The sequence below is a fragment of the Vigna umbellata genome, chromosome 6 (genome assembly GCF_029865625.1).
Source record: "Vigna umbellata cultivar VRB3 chromosome 6, Vumbellata_1.0, whole genome shotgun sequence".
In the NCBI taxonomy this organism is placed as follows: Eukaryota; Viridiplantae; Streptophyta; class Magnoliopsida; order Fabales; family Fabaceae; genus Vigna; species Vigna umbellata.
This window is the reverse complement of record NC_142170.1, coordinates 24636302-24654157: the sequence shown is the minus strand read 5'-3', so window position 1 is coordinate 24654157 and position 17856 is coordinate 24636302. Positions and strand designations below refer to the sequence as shown.

At 32.7% G+C, this 17856-nt stretch overlaps 1 protein-coding gene across 1 annotated transcript; it reads right to left on the bottom strand.

The window, feature by feature from the left end:
* Positions 1–725: 725 nt before the first annotated feature.
* Positions 726–4439, bottom strand: LOC124836915 (phosphorelay protein). The gene is made up of 4 exons (XM_047312162.2): positions 3832–4439; positions 3235–3347; positions 2492–2596; positions 726–1557 (listed from the first exon to the last, which is right to left on the bottom strand). Exons 1-4 carry the CDS (start codon positions 4202–4204, stop codon positions 901–903), a joined length of 1248 nt encoding a protein of 415 aa, XP_047168118.2. The 5' UTR covers positions 4205–4439; the 3' UTR covers positions 726–900.
* Positions 4440–17856: the final 13417 nt, after the last annotated feature.

Below are 17856 nucleotides of genomic sequence, written 5' to 3'. Positions count from 1 at the left end.
TCTTCTATTAAGCCATCTAATATTAATTTATAGTAAATTTCCTCATGATTAACCGTAGTTTCTTTTTCATTCCCACTTCGTATCAAAGAAAAAAAAGTTTGTTTAAAGTCAAAACAAAAGGTGTAATCTGTATTTGGCAAATTATTAACTATATCAGTCTGAAAAGTCTAATTTATATTTAACAAATGGCTAACTAATCACTCTAGAAAGTGTGGTTTCTATTTCACAAATAGTCTAGTAATCTCACTACAGAAAGTACTGAACGAATACAAGCCGCCACTTTTAGAGAAAACTAAGAAATCCTTAATAAAATAATGGAACTTTTACTATGCTAAAGAATTTCAATCATTTAACACAACTTTTCTTGTCTTAAAAATATTTAATAAGATATAATTGATGCCTTTCAACGAAAGTCTTTAGGAAGTTACTAACACTACTTCTAGGATAAAACAGAGAAATGCCACAAGCTTTTTTCTTATTTTTTATCATATCTTATCTTCCAGTATCTGCATTCAGTTGATAGTTATCAGATTAACAAATTTAAATGCAGGCCAAAAGTAAAATAAACCGTGAGTTTGAATATCTTACAGTGAAGACAAGTGACGAGAACACTAGGTTCGGTAAAATTCTACATCATTTTCGTTAGCATGACTACTTTATTTTTTGAAGAAAATGGCCATTAGAATGAAAAGATGAAGTTGAAGTATTTCTGTACACAATCGCCATAAAGTTCCAACTGTATTCATTGTTTCAGACCTTGTTAGAAAAAAAAAAGGTCATTTTGCATTCACCAGTCTCTGGTGGAGAGGACAGAGCCACTCTTAGCACAAGCATCAATGAACAAGCATCAATGAACACATCATACTACATATTATATCAAGAATTCCAAGGCTCGTCAAATCAAAGTGTATCAAACCATGAATCAAAATCATCAGTTACTTCGGATTTGCTTCCAGAATGTGAAAAAGATTTCATGCTGTGGTTGAGAGGCTTTTCTTCATGTGGCAGTAATAAAACATTTGGTTTAATCAAAGTGGATGTTTCCTCTAGCAAGTCATCAAGTGCATCATCTAGATTAGCAGTAAAGGATGCAATTTTGGATGGAACTGGATCTTTCTTCAAAATCTGAGGATACCCAGAAGAGACTCCTAATGAAACTGGATAATCTAGGATCTTGGTATCAGTAAATGAATCTAGAAGCATATCTAGTTCTTTTTCAGCAGCAGCAGCTTCAAATGTGGAGTACTGTTTCCCTCTTATATGTTCAGTGGAATGTAAGCTGGCATCTGAACTTAGAACGAATGGTTTATGATTACCAGTGCTGCTAGCTTGCTGAAATTCAGTAATGACAGAGTTCACAGGAATGTTAAAGTCATTTGACGAGGGAAATTTAGAAGCAGGATGGCTACTAGTGCTGGAACTAGATGGTGCAAACTGATCAGCAGCAGTATTGTCTAAACCAAATTCTTTAGACATACTATTGGTTAGGTCATTGTCTACTTTGGTTTCCAGTTCCTTATGTTCTTCGTTGCTGTTCACTGCTAACTCTTCCGCACACTGCATTAATAAAATGCATTAATGCAGCAAATATAGATTTGCAGACTATATACAAAAGTGAAATTTGTCTCGCAACTTATTGATTATTGAATTTCTCAGGGAATACGGAAAATACAAGATGACTCTATCACTTTATATGCCAAAAATAACAGGACACCTATGCCAGTGCTGCTATACATGTCACAATTATTTGGATAAGTGAACAAAGAAATTGCTGAAATTAGGAATCTTCATTATATATTCTATAGAACTGCTCGGTCATGGCCACACTATTCCAATGTAACAATTGATACAAAGCACACATGGCTATGTTTCAACGTATATAACGGAGAAATGTAGTGTAATATGCTTCATGCTCTATTGAAAGGGTGCTCAATATTAAGTTTCTGTTTGTCTTTCCATGATGCAAAGAAACAAGTGTTTTGTATCAAGAAAAATCCTTAACAGTTTGTTCTGCATCATGGATTTTGTGCCACGTTAACTATTTCTACCATCAATATTTCCCATTTTAACTAACATTGTTTAGTGACCTACAGCTATAGCTGAACACATGAAAAAATACAGAGCAAGAGCTCTAGGTAAGGAATCCCTGCGAATTTTGAGTTGTAGGATATGTAAAAATATAAGGGATTCAAATTATCCAATTCCCTTGTGCGGGAAACAGTATAGGCCATAAAGTGGACAAGGGGAAGCTTTTTCAGAGACTTGAATTTAATAACTTCAATTTAAAAAAAAAAAAATTACGTCCGATGTAAATAGTAAAACAAATTAAAAATCAGTATGCTGCACTATTGGCCCAGCCTCTGCCAAAGCCTTGGAAGGGAAAAAAAGGAATATGAAATAAAACTAAATAAAATGAATGTATTGTTATTTACATTTACCAAAAGGCGACCAGCCACGTACTTTTTAAAAATGATTTAGAGAGTAAACATACCAACTCAGTGGATAATAGGTCAGACTCAATGAATAATCTCTTTGATAAGTCAATCTTGGCAAAATTGTCAGCTAGAGCAAGCAAATTCAGGGACAAAAATGAGGTCTGCATGAAAATCCAATTCAGGGTAAGTAAGGCAGTACTATACGAAGTTGGAAGATAACATGCAGCAAAACAATCAAGATATTAAAATGTTGCAAATGCTGGTCATGATAAGAATGATGGAGAAAATCACATAGATCAATAACAATTATTTTACATAGCTGAATTACAATTCCAATAAACAATCTTTAATAGCCTAGGAAATATATGCCAAAATTTGGAAAAGGTTATGGCCAATATATATAGCATACCATATTTTTATGCCAACTTGAGAATGTTTACTTACTGATCAACAAAGCAATAGCAATTTCAAACAGTTACAGTTGGATGCCAGCAAAAACTTCTATAGCTTATGTCCTTCTCTTAGTATACAAGTACCATCAAGCACTTTAGTTATTACTTATTACTACTAGTTACTACTAAGCAATTTATTAGGCTACAAGAAATAGAAGGTGCTGGATGAAGCTGGCCTCGTTGATTCTCAATGTTAATTTACTAAAAATGCTCAAGAATCTCCAACTAGCATGAGTTAAACACTAGATGATAACTATCTCTACTAGATTCACCAAGCATTACTAAACAAGTGCACTAGTCTTATAACCATATCATATCAACATTACTAGAGGGGGATAACAATTTACCTCCTGATTTCCACTTGTCTTATCCTCTACAACAAAATTATCATCCCCATTCCACGAGATTATGCCCTCTCCCCTGGATGCAAGCATAGAGCTCAATCCCACGCCAAACTCCCCTGCAACACAAAAAACAGTAAGAACGACAAGTCACCTAATTACAAATTCTCATATCATAAGCTAGTGTTACTACTGAAATATATACCAAGAACAATTAAGAAACATCATACCTTCCTTACAAGGTCAAAATTAAGGTTTAGTGAAGTTATATTTTAATTTATGGTTTTAATAGATGCCTTTTTGGTGCTAAATTCAATTACTAAGATTAAACTCCAATATCAGTATGCTTACACAATTTTTGTGACGTGTCTTGAAATTGAGACCCCGTGTAAACTATGCAAACCTCTCATAGCCTTCTGGATTTTTTGCCATTGCCTTATTTCTATTTTTAATTATTATAAAATAAAAAATATTTTAAATTAAAGATTTCCTATTTTTTACTCTCATACCGAAACCACGTTCTAAGACATAACACTTAACTTGGCACCTAAATTGTGTACAATTACAAAAAAGTGATGATCTTGCATCTTGCAAAACACATACCAGGAAGAAGATCATCGAAAGCAGGGAATCCTTCCGAACTTGTCTCCGCCTGGGACTGAGCCTCCGCAACTAGGTGGCGATAATCAGCACCTTTGCTTTTGGGCAAGACAACGTCGAGGGTTTTGCTAGCAATTTCGGGCCCAGAATCATCCTCTTCTTCCCCATAGCGGTCCCAATTTGAGGGAAGCACAGAATGGTGGCTTTTCTTCCTCTTCTCCTCGTTGGCTTGCTGCCTTCCTGGTGGGTTCTTCGCAGCGTCCTTTGGGTCCGAAGAAGACGATGATTGGGCTCTGGGCTTGTGGCTATGGTGAGACTTTTTGCTGTGGTGCTGCGTGTGACTTCTCTTTGATTTCGCCAAAGCCTTGACGTCCATTGGAAATGTTTCTGGGATTCTCAATTCAGCATGGCTTCTTGCGAAGGATGGAAGGATTAGCGGAATTGAAATCAGGTGATTGGACAATTTTCGGTTAGAAAATGATTATTTAGGGTTTAGAAAAGGGTTGAATCTAATCTATGAGGGAAGCTGAAAACGAGGTCGTTTTAAATCTTTAGCAGCATCCTTTTTCCAGTGCGTGCTTAGGTTGTGCTTGAATCGGAAGAAAGGCATTAGGCCTGTTGTTTTGATAGAAATGAGGCCTATATATTTTAGGGTGTTGCTCCCTACACCACCCCATTTCTGTACCATCATATTTTTTTAAAATTTCAAAACTATCCTTTATATTTTAAAATATCCTACACCCCCACCTCTTTTCTTCAACGGATGTCAACATCCGTTGAAGAAAAAATTCTTCAACGGATGTGCCACATCCGTTGAGTTTTTATTTTTTTTTAATTTTTAATTTTTTAATTTATTGTATTTTAAATTAATATATAAATATTATTTAATTTTTTTAAAATTATTACTTAATTATTTATAAATTAATTTTATTTTATTTAATAAAATAATTATTATTAATTTTAATTTATGTATTATTATTTAAATAATAATTAAAAAATTTGTTATAAATATATTAAAACGGATGTGCCATGTCCGTTAACGGATGTGGCGACATCCTTTAGTTTTTTTTTAATTTTTTTATTTTAAATTAATGTATAAATATTATTTAATTATTTTAAAATTATTATTTAATTATTTATAAATTAATTTTATTTTATTTAATAAAATAATTATTATTAAATGTAATTTATGTATTATTATTTAAATAATAATTAAAAATTTGTTATAAATATATTAAAACGGATGTGCCACATCCGTTAACGGATGTGGCGACATTCGTTGCCTTTTTTTGTTTTTTTGTTTTTAATTTTTTATATTTTAAATTAATATATAAATGTTATTTAATTTTTTAAAAATTATTATTTAATTATTTATAAATTAATTTTTTTTATTTAATAAAATAATTATTATTAAAATAATAAATAAAATACTTTTTAAAAATTTATTAAACGGATGTCAACATCCGTTGAAGGTGAAACGGATGTTGACATCCGTTTTATAGAAGGGCAAATTAGGTATGGGGAGGTGCAGGGAGTGGTTGGTGGTGGTGGAGGGAGCAACTCCCTATATTTTAAAGGCTTGTATGTGGGTCGAGCCCAAATTCACGCATAAAATAAACAATTTTTTTCACATAGTTTCTCTACTTTTCTTTTAAAATTATACGTTAATTAATTATAACTCAGGGGAATTTTTTTTTTCTTAATCTAAATATAATCCCACTAGATAAATTGTGGTTGTGACTACATATTCAAAATATAGTCTCATATATGAATAAAAAATATTCTTCACATTTTTCATATTTTATAAAAATATTGATCCTATACATTCATATCTATGAGATCATGCAGACAAACAAGTGGAACATTCTATATATAGAGGTTTTGATGATTTTGAGTGTCACCATTTAAGAACACAAGTGCATGATTGGTGATGTAAATAATTTTAAGGGTTTGATTTTTAACAATAAAAAGTGGAGGAGAGTGTGGGAAGTTCAAACGTTAGCATCATAGGTAGCAGTATTGAAAATTGATACAAAAAATGTATGTGAAGCAGAAAAGCTCTTACTGACATGTCATCATGACTCGAGAATACCGACGTTGTAAATATTTATTGGAGGAAAAGAATAGTTTTATATTACATCTCTAAAATTTAATACCCAATTATAGTATATTATGTTCATCCAAGATTTATACGTTTACTGATATCAGTGCTTGTTTCATGCGGATTGTCAAGTAAAGTATTTTCAACAGGGTAATGCACTGATTCAAATTAATGACCAAGAATAATATTTAAGATTTTGGACTACTAATGCGAGAGTATTTATTCTTCAATGAAGTCATCATTTGATTTAAGATGTATTTCCAACTATGATTTGTCCATAAATGTTTTTCAAGAAAACGTGGTGATAATTTTAAAATTTTGATGACAATTATAAGAGAGGTCATTGTTGAAAAGTTGATGATGAAAAATTTGTAAAGAAGTTAATGTTGATATTAAACAAGTAATTATGATTATAGGTTAACATTCGTAAAAAGTAGGGAAGTAATGACAATTCTCGGGTAGTTACAATTTAGTAATTAATTTAATGTCGGATGACAAACTTCGAATGATCCTTTAAGTTAATCTTCATGGTTTAATCATTTGGACGACAATTATATAGATAATCATTCTCTAAAGTAAGGTTAAATCCATTTTCTTTTAGTTCTATCTGTTTGTTATCGTTATTTTTCTTCTTCTTATTATTATGGTTAAATAATAAATTTAAATGTAACTTAATTTTATAAGATGGATTTACAAAATAAAGTTTACATACATTTATATAATATAAATTAGTTTTATACAGAATTTCCACTTCTGGCTATTATTATTTAACTTTGACGAATGATTAAATCAAATACTGTTCTAAAGCCATCCTAATATCTTGAAGCATTATTAAGAATTATTTTCTAGTGTGCTAAACATTTATTGTGTTCTGGCTCTTTAAAAAAAGTGACGGTGTCCTACAAATTTTTTGAAAAGGCAGCATGAATATATGTAGAGACAGCAAGGTAGATAACAAAGATGACTTTTTCTACATTCACTTTTACATCCTTTGGGACCAATTAATGTTACGTACAGTTTCATTGGTACAAAGAAGAGAGTTTTTGAATTTAAATCTGTCTTTTAGCTCCTTTCTTTTCCCATCCAAACTAATTTGCCAATAATTCAAGGACAAGCACCTGTTGATTTGTTCTTGAATCAAACTTTGTTCTTTTTTTGATAGTGGAACTTCACCATTAATGCTCATATAATTCTTGATTGTGACCTTCCTGGAAAACCAAGAAAGAAGATATGTATAGTGACCTTTACTATACAATACAACTTGACCAACATTTTCATCAATAAATAATTTTCTGATTTGGGCATTATTTGCTCTCTCTCTCTCTCTCACTCACTCACTCTTGCACTCTCTTTACTTACATAATGGTCCCTACCACCTCCACAAAAGGGAACAATAATTAATCCATGATTAAGACATCCTTCATTCACCTTAATTCAAATAAAAGAGAAAGAAAGAAAGCCCTAGTGCAAGGTTTAGTTTTGCTTTCCCTGGCTCTGCTAACAAAGTTATAATCTCTTTATTAATTAATATTATTAGGTTAGATGCATGGCAATTTCATAATCCATAATTGGTAGATTAAGGTTGTAGTGGTGGTCAATTCCATATCCATAACAACACAGTGCTTGCCTTTCTAAGCGTGTTTACAGACAGTACATATCCAATTCACAATCATATCAGGTATAAGTAAATTATATATTCTTATTAATGCTTTTATTAAATTTGGTGGACCATAAACAAGATTAATTAACTTTAATAGAATCACGCTTGTATTTCTTGTTTATACAAATTGATAGTTCTTTCTTCTTTGGACATTATGGATTTTGTTATCTCGTATTTATTTTCAAAGAAAAAAATTATCCTCAAATATAATGAGTATAAAATTATTACTTTGTCCACATTTTTAGTGGGTAAGTAATATATTCCTATCCACAGTTTTCTTATTACGAGTGCATGCTAAGATGTAAATAAATTAGAGATGTAAGAAAACTCTTTGGATATAAAACTAGTTAAATAGTTGAAAGATAATGAAAATTATTTTAACAAAATAAAAAGAGTTCTTCAAATAAAACAAATATTAAAAACGATAAATTTTTTATATTATCTAATAAATGAAGGTTTATAATATTGAACACTTAAATTAAGAGTTAAATATTCTTATATGAGAAAGATAAACAATAAATAAAAATATTAAAAAAAATAAGAATATTCAATTATGAAACATAAAAATATTTAATTTATATACATTGAACTTAACTACATAAAGGTTCTAATAAGATAAAAAATATCTTGAAAATATGAATTGATTTCATGATAAGCTCAAAAATTAAAAAAAAAGAAAAAAATATGTAGTAAAAGAAGAAAAAAGTCATAAAACTAAAGATTAAAATATATATATATATATATATATATATATATATATATATATTAGATTATTTAATAAACTAGGAATATTTTAGTAATTTAAACGGAGACAAATACGAGGATGAGAAGAGGTATATTATGGTGGATACAGGACGGAACAAATATGTATATATACATTCCTATCCCTATACCCAATTGAAAATATCGAGTATTACTCATACACATACTTATATCATACATATACTTATATCATACATATACTTATACCATATACTTATACTTAGTTAATGTAATGATTCTATGTTAAATTAAAACAAGTTCGGATAATATCTATAGATCAGATTTATTTGTCATTCCTAATCTTTCAAAAATGATTCGAACGAGATACCTACAGTTCCAAAGAGACATAAGTTCAACTTACATCTAACTTAAACATTAAGATAATTAATTTATAATTTATTTTTAATGTTTAATTTTTTTCAATTCTATTCTATGAAACTTAGATTTATATTTATATTTACATCATAATAGAGTTTAATCACTGACGTTAAAAATAATCAATCCAAACATAGATTATTATTAGATATTTTTCCAGTAATTTTTATGGAAAAAAATAAACAATATTATTACACATATTAGTTAGTAAAAATACAATTGGATGAAAAAAAATGTTCTACACTATAAGTATATGACTTGTTTGGTTATAAAATAACATAATGAAGAGTTGCCCCATAAGTGATGGAGACTTTATTTTAATTAAATGGATCTTGTGCATTGTATTATCTGTTTTTCTAGTGTTGACCATAAAGGTATCAATCATACACAGCCCATCTTAATCAGCACTAATTCACCGAGAGAAAGAGAGTCAGAGAAATAATGCGTGATATATTTATATATTAGCTTTTCAATAAAGCATAAAATATGCTAATTAATCTGATTTTTTTATTCTTATTCAACCACTATGACATGAGGGTTACTGTTGGATGATTTCCTTAGCTAAAAATGTACGAGTGTTTGTGCCCAGATACACGTTTAAGGGCACGATTGTTTCTGTTTAAATTAAGAGAATGGTTCTTTTTTTAAAAAAAATTATAATGTTTAATAACGATTATGTAAATCTTTTAACAAAAATTAAGAAAAAATGGATGTAATAATATCATTATTATTAAATGTAAAAGTTAGTTTGATATATGCTGAAGTTTTTTACTACTATGATAAGTACAATATTTTTCATATTTCATATAGATATTATTTGAAAATCACATTCGTTAATTTACAAAATTATACACATAATAACATATTTCCTAAATCCCTATTACCACTCTTGTCGCAACCGGAATCGCGACGGGACGACGATCCAAAAAGAAACGGGTTTTGAAAAGAGATTTGGAGTCGCCACCATAGTTTATTATGGAAAACTACGGAAAAACCTCAAAACAATAAAGCACGGTCCACGAAAACCAAAGATTGGGTTCGGGAGTCGGTTACGCGTGGGGAAGGTGTTAGCACCCCACAACGCCTGCCCTAAGGCAGTACCTTTAACTAAATGCACGAATATGATGTGGTTTTTCAAAATGTTTAATTATCCCCTAAAATAAAATTCTAAATAAACAAAACATATTTTTTTAGTTTTTTGGGCCCGACAAGGATTGACCTTGCTCCTACGTATTCTCATTCAAAATGAGAAATCAGGGTTACGTAGTTCTAGTTGAAAGACTGTTTGTTTGTTTGAAAATGTTGATGTTTTTAATTTTTGAAGATTTTATGTTTTTTATATTTTTGATAAAAAAAAGAAGGTAATGAGTACTAGGCCGACGCGGACGGTCACACGAGTACTCATACCTTTAAAATGATATTTAAATATTTTTAATCATCTTTTTTTTTTAAAAGAGAAATAACGATATTAAGCACTAGGACGATGCGAACGATCACACGAGTACTCATACCGTTATCTACTTATTTAGGAAGACTTGAGAGTATTGAGTGCTAGGCTGATGCGGACGATCGCACGAGCACTCATACCGTTATCTACTTATTTAGGAAGACTTGAGAGTATTGAGTGCTAGGCTGATGCGGACGATCGCACGAGCACTCATACCCTCGTTTAATATTACGTAAATAAGAGAGAAAAGTATTGAACACTAGGACGATGCGAACGATCACACGAGTGTTCAACCTTTAAACGTATTTTTGAAATTTTATTTAAGAAAAGAAGAAAAAGGTTTTTTAGCACAAGGACGACGCGAGCGGTCACACGTGTACTTAACCTTCAAAACCTATTTTTTATGTAAATTTATTTAAGGAAGAAGAAAAAGGTTTTTAGCACAAGGAAGACGCGAGCGGTCACACGTGTGCTTAAACCTTTAAAACGTATTTTTGAAATTTTATTTAAGAAAAGAAGAAAAGGTTTTTAGCACAAGGACGACGCGAGCGGTCACACGTGCGCTTTAAACCTTTAAAACTTTTCTTGTAAATTCTTTTTATTTAAACTACCAATATTGTTTTATTAAATATATATTTTAGGATAAGTATATGTTTAAAATAAATAAATAGAACAAAATAAAATAAGACAATAAAGGAAAATAAATAAACAAAAAAAGAAATGGGAGAGGCTGGACGAACGTTGGGGACAGTATTCAGAATGGCGAGCGTTCGTTGGGGAGAGGACGATCGTTCGTTGGGGAAGGCAACGGACGGACGTTTAAAAATGTGCACTGAACGACGAGCGTTCGTCGAAAGAAACGAACGTTCATTGGGGAATATAACGGACGTTGTAAAGGGCACAGAATGACGAGCGTTCGTAGAGAGACATAACGAACGGACGTTGTTGAAATTACAAACGGACATTGGGAACGAAGGCTGAATGACGAGCGCTCGTTGTGGAAAGATGGTGAACGGACGCTTGGAACGAAAGCTTGAGAACGAGCGCTCGTTGAAGAAATGTGGCGAACGGACGTTTGGAACGAAAGCTAAATGACGAGCGCTCATTGGTAAAGATGGTGAATGGATGCTCAAGAAGGCTTAAGGTTAACGAGCGTTCACTCGTTTGGATAACGAGCGCTCGTTGGTGAGAATGTTGAACGAACGGTCAAAAAGCTTAAAGATAACGAGCGTTCGCTCGTTTGGATAACGAGCGTTCGCTCGTTTGGATAACGAGCGCTCGTTGGTTCACTACTGGGCTTGGCCCACAGGGGTTATTTCTAACCTAGAATTTTCCTAGGGGTTCAGCCTTCCCATTCTCATTCACTCATTCACGCTGCTCTTCTCAGATGAGACCAATGTCTCCTTCTCCCTGATCAAAAGGGTTCACTCTGTCACTCAACGGCCACGTCTTCTTCCGATTGACCACCGCGGACCAGACTAGCCACCGCAACGAAGGTGGCCACCGTATCCCTGTCTCTACGGACCAGCCACCATGCCATCCTCTTTCTCAATCTAGCCACCGCACCACGCCACGCCACACCGCGCCACTGCTTCCTTGTTCTTATCTGCTCTCTCCGACACTGGCAATCCCAGGGAGGGGTTCGTCTCCGTCAGTTCAAATACAAGAGCCGCCGCTTCTTCGTCGAGCTCTCCGCTTTTCACTACCGAGACCGCTCTCCGTTTTTTGATTGTATAATGGGTTTGATTTTGGTTTGTTGAGATTGGCCGTGAGCGTGGGAGTTAGGACAGAGAGAGGAAACAAGGTGTAACAGAAAATGAATGGAAGGGGAGGTTGGTGATGATGGAACTCATGATGTTCAGAGTAAAAGCATTCATGATGGAATAAGCATAAGAAGCAGTATGCAGTAAGCATTCACGATGAGTCTGGAAGCACAGAGACTTACCTCTTCTCGTCCTTCTCTTTCTCTGCCGGTGCCGGTGCCAATGATGGCTCTGGATGATGATACCAGATAATGGTTCCTCGTGCGCCCTCTTTTCCCTTTTTTCTCCCTCTGATCAAACCCCAAAAATCCCCCCTCTAACCACCTGGTATCCCCCTTTTCTCTTTCCAAAAATCTTCGAAAAATATTCCCTTAACCACCTTGTCCCCCTCATTCCAGACACGCGTCCCATTCATCCTCTCCCCCTTTTCCACGTTTTTTTTTATTTCTTATTTTTTATTTCAATTTTATTTTATTTATTTTCATTATTTTTAATTTTAATTTTATTTTTCAATTTTTTAATTATTTTGATTAATGAACTCTATTAAAACAAATTGAAAATAAGAAATAAAATAGAAATTGAATTAAAAGCAAAGATCTAAATACATAAAAATAGAATAAAACAAAAAGATAAAATAAAAAAAGGAAAATAATAAATAACCAATAAAAATAGAACTTTTTACAACCCGGACAAAATTGAGTGTTGACAACTCTATAACTAGGGTTGATGAAAATTACGAAATCAAATTGTTAAGATTAATTTATTACAAGAACAGTTTTAGTTTTACCAAATCATGGGGTATAGGTTTATTGGCTCTATAACTAATCACTAACGACACATCAAATGGTTAAGAATTTTGAAAAGTGTACGGAGTAGGACAATAGATATTTATGTCTAAATATCAAATTTTAGCAGACGAGTAAGATTCAACTTATAGAACGTTTATTTATTACATTTTTGTAAAATTACATCTTTTTATTTTTAATAAAATAAAAAATTAAACTCTGAAATGAAAATTTTGTTGAAACATAAATACATATTAAAGAGATGTAATGTGGATATTTTATGGTAGAGTTTTGCAAAATCACTCATTAAATTACATAAAAAAAAACCTTATCTTACAGAATTTAAATTATAACATCGCTCATTAAAATATTTAAATTTGATTCTTTAAGTAACTAGACCTAAATTGGTCGAGTATAGTTTGGATCTCTTGCAACTTATAAACAAACAATTAACATTATAGGTCAACAATTTACAAAATGTCTTTTTAAAATCAATGTATTCCTACAATTAATTTCAATTACGTGTTCTTCACAATATAGATTTAGTATTCTTTTTTATCCAATTAAAACACATCCAAAAACCTCAAGTAGTGGGATTCATGTGCTAAGAAGTGAGTGAGCGTCTCAGTTAGTGGAGAACAGGTGGCTGCAAGGGAGTGATCGTTCGTTTTGGACGACGACAATATTTAAGGAAAAATTTCAAATGTCATGTCACTTCTCTGCATGCCTTTCTTTTTCCTCACCCTGCTGAAAACCATTTTCTCCTTCTTCTCTATAAAATTTCCTCCTTCTCTCTAAGAAAACCTCACCATTTCTTCTTCCGATCACCTCTCAGGCACCGTCTGAACACTCCCGGCGTCGAGGGCGTTCGTTTGAACCGATCAGTTTTGGATTCTGAACTGGTAAGTTCATCTCTCTCAGCCAAATGGTTTTTTTGTACATGCAAACTCAGTTTTCGGTTACCTGAGTTCCTTAACCCAATTTTGAACGCCTTCCTGGTCTTTCATTTGGTTAGTTTCGTAAATCGTGATCGTAGTCTTCTAAGAGATTGGTGGTGAGCTATTATGTTCAAATTGTGAACGTTTGGTCACTCTTAGAGGTAACAGAAGCTTATATAATTTAATTTACCTTGTTGTGTTGAATGTTTGTATGCTTACATGATACGTGTGATTATTTGATGAGTATGAAATATGATTGTACTACTGGTTTGGATGTGTGGATGGACGTATGATATACGCTGTGAACTGAGTTGGGATAGAGTTCAATCTTCGAACCGTAGTATTCTGAGCAAAGGTGTTTAGCATGGTCGAGCGTCAGTAGCGAGCGTTCGGTTCTTCTTTGGAGTGCATGGTCTTACTTGAATTATCATGAGTTAGGGATAATGCTTAAGAGTCTTACGGTAATATTATATAGATATAGATAATCTGTGATTGAGAGTTTGTATTCATCGTTCAGTTTTCGTTGAGCATCCGTTCATGTTAAGTTCTTCTTTAGACTTCCTAAACAATTTAGTTAATGTGTTATATACTACCTAAAGTCATAGACGTTATCGTTCTTTTCATTCAGAATAAGTGGTGGCCCAATGGTATATATATATATATATATATATATATATATATATATATATATATATATATATATATATATATATATATATATTCATTCTTTTTATGTGAGTTTATAAGCAATTGGTCTTGGACCAACGCTCGTCCAATAGTGTTCGGTTTCTACAGGGCTCGGTCTTAAACCAAGCGTTGGGTCTTGTTTTCTGTAATATAGTATTACTGTGCTTAGAATCAGAGTCTTTATTCAAACTAGCTAGCATTCATTAATTTATAGTTTAGCGGGCGTTCATCCTGATATTCCATGATTACTCGTTCTCATGTAGAAAGGAGTAAGTCACGTGTGGGAATAGTAGGAGGTCCTAGTCCATAAGGTTAACTTGGACGGAACGGATCAACCTCGGGTGGCAGCTGTTGAGGGTATCCCAGTTACTACATCACCCGGGTGCACGAACGTCATAGCTACAGAGGATTCATACAGTCCGGATAGTTAGAGTCATGTGGTCTTTATTTGCATGCATGGATGTATGAATTATGATGTGGTCGTTGTTGGTTCTGTTATGAATGTTGTATATTGTGATTGAATAAATTAAATTACATAAGCTTATCCTGTTTATCATTTTTGTCTATGTTGTGCGTCCGGTCGTTGTCCTGTTGCAATGATCATCCGTGTGGATTTGAGCAGAAGGAGAAGAGCTACTTGAAGAAGTATTGGAAGATGCAACGGAAGTGAAGGCCGAACCTTGAGAGCGTTCGATCTGGTGTTAGCTTTACTTTTTGTAAGACCGTTCAGTATAATTTATTTTGTACATCGTTCGGTATAGTAGTAGCTAGAGTGGTGATTTTAAATTCCTTGTTATTGTGTAAGGTCGTTCACCATAATCGTATCTCGTTCAGCGTAGAACTGAACTGTGGTATTGTTAACATGTGATTATTCTCTATATGGTTTTACACTGTATTTTTGGGATGTTACATAAATCAAATAAAAAGATATCAAACTTGCATTATTTCTTTATATTTTTTAAATCTAATTTTTATCATGAGTTTGATATGTTTTATATACTTTTATTTCATTTTATTTTTTTTATTAAATTTGCAAGTGATGACAAAAATTTTATATGAGATATCAACATAGTTAAGATGTCAAAGTTTATAATGATCTCTAATCATATTTTTCAGTTAAAGAATACACAAAAAGATGTTTTCCAAGTACCTTAAAAGAATTTCAAGTCTAATATGCCCACAAAAATTTTGTAAACCCTCTCCATAAATATTAATTTATTGTATTAATTCACTTATGCTCTTCTAACCTCCAATGTGTACAAAGGGTTTTCTTCTTCACTACATTCATAGGTTAAAAAAAATTGTTTGGCTTTGTTAAAAAGTGAACTTTAAGCCTAACTCAATCCTACAAAATTGGCTTGTAAGATGAGGTTTGCACCCACTTATATACTCTAAATTGACTTTATCTCTAGTCGATATGGAACTTCCAATACACTCCCCTCATGCCGAGGTATATACATTTCGTGCGTGAAACTAGACATTAATGGGTGGTCCGATAATGGTCTGATACCTAGTGGAACAATATGCCAAACAAACATCAAATCTAGCTAGAATAAGCTCTACCCCATGACTTTGATACCATGTTAAGAAGTGAACTTTAAGCTAACTCAACCTTACAAAACTTACTTGTAAGATGAGGTTTGCACCTACTTATATATTATAAATTCACCTTATCTCTAATCGACGTGGGATTTCCAATAAACTCAAATAGGCAATGGATAATTCATGTTAGGTTGACTTGTTGATTGAATAATTATTATTTAAAACAAACAATGCCTTGATAATATCCTCGTACAAAATATAAAATCACACTATCAAAGATGTTAATGCAAAATCATTAACTTGTTAACCAATCTGAACCCTTAAATTTGAAATCACTTAACTTGTGTTTCATTTTTAGAAGATTTGTTAACTCCATTAATTTTCATGAGAAATGCATGCCCACATATAAATTATGTAACATTTATGCACCGTGTTTGCCATGTGAAAAATATACTTTTTAAAGCAACTTTATATACACGTTGAAGTCTACTAGGTATAAAAAGTGGCACGATGGCAATATCATAAATATAAGAAGTTTTTCTATATCGATTGTACTCATAACAGGTATAGAAAGTGGTGTGATCGCAAAACTATACAAAGATTTCTATACCAATTACACTCAGAATGGATACAGAAAGTCATTTTTTTATTTAAGTTAGACCTAGAACTGGTATAAAAGTAGTGAGATGGCAAAAATTTAATATTGAAGAACTTTTTAACCAGTATAGATTGTTTAACATTCTGCCCCCAAATCCCTTTTTGCGTTTCACTTTTTTCTTCTACGCTTCTTCTCCTTTTTTCTCGTTCTTGTTCTCTTCTACGCTTCTTACCATTGTTCTCATTCACTCTTTGTTGTTTTTGGTTGCCATTGTTGAAGTTGTTACCATGGTGGTTGGGTGAAGTTGTTGTCTGCCGTCATTGGTTACCATTATTGGTTCAAGCTCTTGCCATGGTGGATGGGTAAACCTTTCGTTCGCCATTGTTGGTTGCAATTGGTGGTTAAAGTTCTCACTATGGTAGGTGGGTTAGTCACTATATGGAGGAATTCCTTGCACCACAGTGACTTCAATCACTAAGGTGTCTGAATTTTGTTCAATAATAGCAAGACCCTTAATTTTATAGGGAGTCATAACAAGTGAAGGAAGCACTTTTCTCAAGTCTTCACGTTTGTATGCTCTAAGTCTTCTCCTTTTTAGCTTAGAAATTTTTGGTTTTCTCTTCTTTGAATCGTTCCACTCTGTTTTTTTCTCTCTCCTATTCACTTCCACACTATCATCTGAAAACCTCTAAAGGGTAACTTCTTTGTTCACTTTTATGTGCAATTTTTTTTGCTTTTCATTTTTTGTTGCTTGCTTCGTGTGTGTGGTTCCTTTGGCAAAGTAGAGTTTATGAAAAGGTTCTTGGGGCTTATTGAATTGGGTTGTTAGAAAACCTAGGTGGGTATTTGAGCACTTCTGCAAGATTGTTTTTTCTCATTTCGTATGTTGAATGAACTCTTCTAGCTTTCTTCCTCTATCAATTATTCATGCTTTGCTAGAGTGTGAGTTTTGGTCTAAAAATTGTATATGTTTTTATCCTTTTCTTATTGTTATTACTTATGTTTACTTTAGATGGTTGACTTGGTTTATGTGCATTGTTGAAGTGCGTTCTTTTGTTTACTTTTCAATTGGTTTTCAAAAAAAGTGTTCTTGAGTGGGTTGTGGCTTGGATTGGATAATAACTGTAGAGGTGGTGGCAGACAATAGCAAGGCCAAGCAACAACCTCAACTTGGCAAGGAAGGTGTGGTCATAGGAAGAGGTGGTGTTGTTTTTGTTCTCATGCCAGAGGAAAGAAGATGAAGTGTTAAGACAAGATCGTCTAGAGAAAATAGGCTATCTAGCAACTCATGTTTTGAAGTTTAACATAATACTTGATGAAATATTGTTTATTGAGTAAGACGTCTAAAGGATGTGTTTACTAAAAACAAC

Excerpts from the sequence above, each read along its gene's own strand:
- LOC124836915 (XM_047312162.2), bottom strand. The coding sequence starts at position 4,204 with ATGGACGTCAAGGCTTTGGCGAAATCAAAGAGAAGTCACACGCAGCAC. Across the intron at positions 3,348-3,831 it reads TTTCGATGATCTTCTTCCTG|GGGAGTTTGGCGTGGGATTG; the intron begins GTATGTGTTTTG and ends TTTGTGTTGCAG. Across the intron at positions 1,558-2,491 it reads ACCTATTATCCACTGAGTTG|TGTGCGGAAGAGTTAGCAGT; the intron begins GTATGTTTACTC and ends TTATTAATGCAG.